At 42.3% G+C, this 7,489-nt stretch overlaps 1 protein-coding gene across 1 annotated transcript in view; it reads left to right on the top strand.

The window, feature by feature from the left end:
• Positions 1 to 1,485: 1,485 nt before the first annotated feature.
• Positions 1,486 to 7,489, top strand: part of SLC9A4 (solute carrier family 9 member A4) — a 50,883-nt gene continuing 44,879 nt past the window's right edge. The window contains exons 1-2 of the mRNA XM_019525636.1: positions 1,486 to 2,111; positions 5,130 to 5,593. Of these exons, the coding sequence (XP_019381181.1) occupies positions 1,856 to 2,111; positions 5,130 to 5,593 (720 nt within the window). The 5' untranslated portion in view covers positions 1,486 to 1,855. The remainder of the gene's footprint in view (positions 2,112 to 5,129; positions 5,594 to 7,489) is intronic.

Raw genomic sequence — 7,489 nt, 5'->3', positions numbered from 1 at the left:
ACAAAAATTGTTTATTCAGAACCAAAGTATTTAAGAGAAAACATATTAAAACAACAAATAGTCTACGCATGTGCCTCACCTCCTCAAATACTTACTATTCCCTGCAAGCTGAGGAGCATCCCAAATACCTCAGATACACCTGTGAGGCCTGTTCCATATTCCATGTCAATCTGTTCCACCAATACACAGCTTAGGCACAACTCATCCCTTCCTTTTTCTCCAGAGAGGCGCTTCAAACATTTAGTATCCCTTTGCTCTTTAGTCTCCTAGTTTTGGCCAAATAGCTGTGCAGCTAGGCTGGAAGCTGCACATCTTCACAGGTAGTAGCTTGACAATTCTCTTCTAATAGCCTTCAAATATTTACCAAGAGCAGTTCTTTCTAGATTTATTGTGTTGCCTCTCCCCAATTAAGATATACTGAAAAATACCTAATTTCATTGGAATGCCTAATAATCCAATAAAAGTATGCAAGAATCCTACCTAACTAATCAATCAATTACATACCATTTATACAGCTGGGCTACATTCATTTATTTAAGGCAAGAAAGGACCAATGAATGCCTTCATAACAGAGGCCATTTCATGTTATGCAGTTACTCAGACATTCAGCCAGATTACCCATATTGAAAAAACCTTCTAATCTTTATACAAACACACCCATCAATGTCACTTTCCTGTTTTTTATAAGAATGTAATGTTTAATGAGAGTTTCATGAGGTTTGATAAGTGAATGCGTGGGGAAATGATCAATGTACAACTATATTATTTATTGTGACTATTACAGATGTAAGCTCCTCACTTTCTTTGGATTGATCAGTGTTTTATTCCTTGAGGTGCCCTTCAAAATCAACAAGATTAGCATTCAGTAAAGTACTACTTAATGTGAATGCAAGCGGCAGCACCAGGATCTTAGTAAGTATCAAAGAAAGAAATAGAAGAGTGTACAGCAGGACACTTTTCTTTTTATAGCTGAACAATGAAGGTGAATGTCCTGTTTCTGAAAGAAAGAAATATACCAAGATTGGTTCCAATAAGTGTTATACTGGTATATGTAAAATAAAAAAAATAAAATAAAATGCAGAAGGTACCACAATGAGTTCCATTTAACAAGGGTTAATTTAAAGTGTTGTGCCTATTTTTAAAGTGCTGTAAAGCTGTGAACTTCTGTTAAGTCCTGGCAATAAAATGTTTTAAACGGCGAAAAAGCAATTTCTATACACACCAGGAGTATGTTTTATGGAGCTATGAGAAACAACAAAATTTAACTGAACAATATGTAATTTTTGTGATTCTCCACTAGGTGTCTCTAAAGTAACTTTTGAAGGATACATTGATTTACATATGAAGTAAAGTATCAAGTGAGTCCGTACAAGTAAGTCAGATATTGGAGCTACCAAGGAGCATTGAGCATTTTGAATGCAGGAGGGAGCAAGGCAGACCAGGACAAAGAGGTGTGGAGCAGGTAGTTCTACCTGTTCTGCATGCTGAGAAATGCACCCTCTGATTCTTTTTAGTCTTGTGACATTTCTTAAGGGTCTCCTGTCAACTTTTATCTACTCTTCTCTGTAAAAACAAAAGCAAGGACTCTTTTAGGTGGAAAGAGACTTTATTCCTAAACAGTGGGAGGCTGCTGAGAGATTTTATTTGTATGTAAGGAGCCTGAAAATACCTGTGTCTTCATCTAAACTCCTGATCCTTCTGCAATTCAAAATAGAAGGGCACAGGGATATTGGGATTCTTAAGAATTTTGTGGTGAAGTCCTGAAGATTTTGTCACTGCAAGCTGAAAATACCACACGCATCCACGTATACCGTAGATGCTACATATATAATAAAAGAAAATTTCAACCCTGACTATGGGGACTCATGTGCTCATATGTCAGAATCTTATGAACTGGTTACTAGTGATATTGACTCTGCAGTGTCCCTTTGTTGCTCCATTTTTGGATTTATCCAAAATGAGCAGTGCCACAGCTCCACGCTACAAACCCGGAGAGGCCGAGGACTCTTTGAGGGATGAGCGACTGCATGTTTTTAAACTGAATTATTACTACGTTCAGATTCCCTGTGAAGTGACCCTTTGGATACTGCTTGCTTCCCTTGCAAAAATAGGTAAGTAAAAAATTCCCAGTTGGGGCATTCTTTGTTAGGGAAATACGTGAAAGAAAAAGGCAAAAAAATTCCAACAGATTTATGGCCAGCCACATATGTGAGGGAGTTGGAAATAATTGGGACTGTTTGTTTTTGTAGGTCCTCTTCTTGGGAGGGAGATGCAGGGGGAAAACAGCTGTCTTAGTTACTATGAAGCCAACAGGAATCCCAGAGAAAGAGTAATAAAAAATAATAATTGCAACTCTAAAGCAAGACCTTTTTAGGGATACAATCAGCTGCTATCTGTCCCAGGGGAAACTCTAAATCACCTCTTCACATTAGTAGAAAGTCCTGTTACATGTTGCAAAATCTAAGACCAATCACTTGTACATGAAAGATGAAATATTGCATGTGTAAACTGGATTTATTTAATTGTGGGGAAGAAATTCTCCAGCTGGAGGGAACTGCAGGAAAGATTGCCTGGGAATTTTGGAAAAAAATGTTTACTATTTGACATAGTACAGAAGGAATTTTACAAGTAGGTCGGGAGGTAGTGTTAATAGTCAGGGAGTAGGTTAGGAGCCAACATTGCACAAAAAAAGTTAAATGCATCACATGATTATAAATGCATGTACACACTATTTGCACACATGTGGGCACACGTGCATATCTACCTGTATGCCTGTTTGTCCACAATTATAAATATGGGGGGAGAGAAAGACAGTATTACTATTGGCTATACTTAACATAAAACAAAAATTAGTCATTGTGAGTCCTATACATAATAATTATTATTCTTTAACTTTTGACATATGAGCTCTTAAAAGTAACAACTCTAAGTGTTGTATAAATATATTATGATTGATAGCTTCTGCTCCAAAGAGCTTATGTATGATTTCTGAAAGTTTCCATGAAAGATTTGATATAGATGTCTTGATGACTGAAACTAGCCTCAGATTATAGAGCCTTTTGGGTTAAAGTCACCCAATTGAGAGGGAGCAAAGACAGTTAATGCTGACAACACCTGTCCTATGTGAAACTCAGGTCCCGTCTACACGTTACATATATTATGCAATTATCTGGTGAATTGCATGATTAATTTAGACCAGCTACATGTGTAAATTAACTGTCATCCCTTAAAGAGGTCCAACTAGCTTGGTGCAGACAGCAGTGCAGGTCCCAACTGTAACTCAGAATGATTTTTGCAAAGTGTTTTGAGTTACAACTTATCCCAAACCAAACAGAAGTTCACTGTTGGTTCAAGTGGGGAGGGGAATCTAGCTGCTGGCTGGGAACCTGGCTGCAATGGCCAGGGCTTTGCGAGTGCTCACTGTTTTCAGAATGTGAGGGGGGAAAGGGACCAGAGGGAGCTGGTTCTTGGGGCTCCCCAGATGGTGCTGAAGGGTGGGGTAGATGAATTTGAGCCCCACCCCCACCTTCAGGGTGCTCCAATACACCAACCCCCCAGACTGAACCCCCCAGACTGAACTCTCTCTTCTCCCTTTCCCCGCTCCCATTCTGGGAGCAGCAACAGGCTGGGAGCTCCAGACACAAGTTACAAAGGTTGCTACACTTTGAAATGTCTTTATCTGATACCTCATGCAATGAGGGATGAGGTTTTCACCTAATCAACCATTGTTGAAGCTGTCTGCAGCCATGCACTTGTTTGGTCATAGCTATAAACTGCTTTCTGTGGCCAAATTAAGTGAAAATTGTTACTTTTGCACCCAAAGTTAGAGCGGGAAAACATGTAATAACTTTATAGCTGGTTTCTATCCAGCTTTAATTTGAATGTGTAGCATAGCTATGTCCCATCAACTGATGGGGTCCCCAGCCACAGGGGTGTCCCATGGTCTGCTGCACCTGGGGGTCCTGCACTTAATGGGATTCCCAGCCATGTCAGTACAAGATTCTGCCCTTTTTTTGGTCCAGTTTGAGGATGGGAAAAATTGTAATAAAAAAAGCTTTCATGGGGTAAAAAATTATTTTCCAGTTCTCTTGCAAATAGCTCATTTGCTGCCATTTAATTTCTATGGCTGTATATTGTTTAAATTAGAAGTAGAAATTAGTAAAGCTATGGTCATAAAGATGTTGTTTTTGTTTTTTAAAAAAATCACCTGTTTTTCAGGTTGTATGAGTCGCTGATAGGCCCTGATAGCTTAGCAGTATAGTAATATCTCAGAGCACTGATTCTCAACCAGCATGACCCAGAACCTTTGAATAGTGCTGGGAGCTGTGAGAAGGTAAGCAAAATGTGGGGAGATTGGCAGATAAGTTAAGCAGAGAAGCACAGGCTGAGGCTTGTCTCTGCCTGGCCAATCCTCCATCCCCACTGCCAGCCCCTTTGCAAGGAGCTAAGCACCATAATATATAAATTAGTTTTTGAAATTGGTTTCACAAATTGAAAAGCTTATGGAGGGGTGCCTCAGATCCAATGAGGGGTGTCTCAAGTCCAAGAAAGGTTGAGAAACCCTGTCTTAGACTAATGTTTATATAGATTAAGGCTGCAAAACTATGTCACTGGGTTTATAACAGTATAGTTGTCTCACTTGTAGCAAAGTTAACCAGAAATAATTCTACGGAGGCTTTTGGGTAGAATAATTGTTATTCACTGTAGGTTTGTGCAGTGCCCACTCTAAATGTTCTTTGACCTGGCTGAGTGTTTAGGAGCTACCCTACTGTAAATGTTAAATAAGAATGATGACACAAATGGATTTGCAATAGTGTATAACTTGGGGAGTGAGAGCAGATTCAGATCCATGTGATGAAGATAATATACAAAACAAGGGCCTATTCTGGAACTCATTGGCAAAAGAACTCTTTAACTTCAGAGGGATAATGACTAGGTCCAGAGCATAAATGAGATGGTATGTTAACACTGCAGTCTTCAGTGGAATAGAGGGAGACATTAAAAGACCTAGCTTGGATACAGGACATTCCAAGTTAGGGGAAACACCTCTATATGAGCTCAGAAACAATAAATAATACGGCAATATGTAAACCTTCCCATTTCAGATAAGTTTTCATGTTTTATTCAAGGTTTCCATCTCTACCACCGACTACCCAGGCTCATGCCAGAAAGCTGCCTCCAGATTGCTGTTGGGGTGCTAGTTGGAGCAATTATTTTTGGCACCGATCACAAATCCCCACCAGTTTTGAATACAAACATATACTTCCTATATCTCCTCCCACCAATTGTCCTGAAGGAAGGCTATTTTATGCCAACTCGCCCTTTTTTTGAAAATATTGGGTCCATTCTGTGGTGGTCTGTGCTGGGCGCCCTCCTGAATGCATTTGGGATTGGTCTCTCTCTCTATGCAATCTGCCAGATTGAAGCTTTTGGTCTTACTGATGTTGACCTGCTGCAGAATTTGCTCTTTGGTAGCATGATTTCAGCTGTGGATCCTGTGGCTGCACTGGCTGTTTTTGAGGAGGCATCAGTTAATGAGCAGCTTTACATGATGATTTTTGGAGAGTCACTGCTCAATGATGGAATAACTGTGGTGAGTTGGTTTGTGCAATTCATTTTTCTCCCTTGGTAGACATTGAAGTTTTCTTAGCTGTAGAGTTATTTGGCTTGATTTTCTTTTGACTTGCACTAGCAGAGACCAGAAATGGCTCCACTGAAATCCACGGAAATACAATAAATGAATAAAAAGTGTATTTTTTTTATATTGCAGAATCAGGGATTAGGTCCCTGTTGTCCTAGGAATCATACATGCATAACATGCAAAGCTCGTGTGAAACAGAAGTGGGAAAGCAACATTGTTATAGAAAGATTAGAAGTGAAAGGAGAATCAGGCCCCAATCATTCTATAGTAAACCCACCAGTGAGGCCAAAGGCTTCCATAAGGTGAATGGCAACTCTGTCATTAGCTTCAGTGCTTAGGGTCTGACCTGCATCAGTGGAGGTATACTGTATAAGGAAATAAAAGAAAATTTCTGCTCCAAGCAACTTAAGGTATGTCTATATTGTACAGTTCAGTGCCTTTTAGAGGCACCTCAGCTAGCTCCAAATCATTTAGCTTGGGTAACTGGCTGTATATTGCTACTGCATTAGAATGGTATACTGCTCTGACCTTGATACTTCCCTCTCTCCTCTTACAATAATTGGACAGTACATGCATCACTGTTGCAGAACCAACTATGCCTTAGACTCCTTAGTCTCTCTCAAGTGTACCCAACTAGATTCCAGCATCGGATTCTGGATGGAATCATGGGCTGTGTCCAGGAGAGCAGTGGCGTGCACTTGCATTGGCACAAATAATAGCAGAACAAATTTGTGCCACTACCTTGTGCCACGGCACATGCCCCTGCTTGTGCTGTTTGCTGTGGTTCATGCCCAGCTCCTCCAGCTCTGGCTTCACCTTCTGGCTGAGCTCCATGTACTTAGGGGGGTGAGGGTGGGGGGGAGTGGGGAGGGAAGGGGAACTGGCTGGGGTGAGTGGCTGGGGCACAGGGTACCTCTGGGTAAAGCTAGCTGGCAGGCAACCCCTGCATTAAGGTGCCCTGTGCCCCAGCCAGCCAGGGGGTGGCACATGGAGACAGGGGAGCAGGCAGCCCTGGGTTGTCTGCTCCCTCATCTTTGCATGCTGCAGAGCCCCTGTGCTGAGGCATGTTGAGCTCCAGCGGGTGCTGGCTGGGATGCAGTGTGTCTTGAGACAGAGGAGTAGGCAGCCCTGGACTGGTGCTCTCTGTCTCTGCCTTCCTCTGCGAGGGGGATCTTCAGCATGCATAGACGAGGGACCAGGCTGCCCAGGACTGCCTACTGCCCCATCTCCATGTGCCCACCCTCCACCTGGCTGGCTGGGGTGGAGGGTGCCTCAGTGCAGGGACTGCCTGCCAGCTAGCCTCATGCTGAGGCACCCCATGCCCCAGCCAGCCCCCTGAGCTGCCTGCTCCCCCATCTTTGCATTTGTCCTGGCACATTATTTTCACATGCTTTGCACCACTTCTTTTTCTGGGTTTTTTTTTTTTTGCTACCAGAAAATCCTGATAGCCAGTTTTGTACCCCCCACCCCTAGTCCTCACACCCCCCCTGCAAATTAGCAGCCCCATGCATGGTTTAACTTGCAATGTGTGTGATTTGTGATGCCACAAACCACGTGTGCCTGCACGTCTGGACAAGCCCATGGTGTGCACACCCTTGAAAACTGAATAGTTACAGTACAATCTTTTAGCTACTAATTGCATCAATGACAGGTCCAGCCTAGTTTTAGCACCTGCATGAGTTTCCCATTGAAAGCCTGTGTCAACATCTATTTGCAGTGACATAGAAACACAGGCTTCAGAGTAAAACATTTATTTGTTGCTCAAAAACATGAAGTATGTAGAGCAAGGGGAATAAAACAGTAGTCTCCTCCCCCCCCCCCCCCCCCCCCCCCACCCCCCCCCCCCAA

Source organism: Gavialis gangeticus, unplaced genomic scaffold (genome assembly GCF_001723915.1).
Source record: "Gavialis gangeticus isolate Ggan-Ray unplaced genomic scaffold, GavGan_comp1, whole genome shotgun sequence".
NCBI lineage: Eukaryota > Metazoa > Chordata > Crocodylia > Gavialidae > Gavialis > Gavialis gangeticus.
This window is presented reverse-complemented; position numbering and strand designations above follow the sequence as displayed.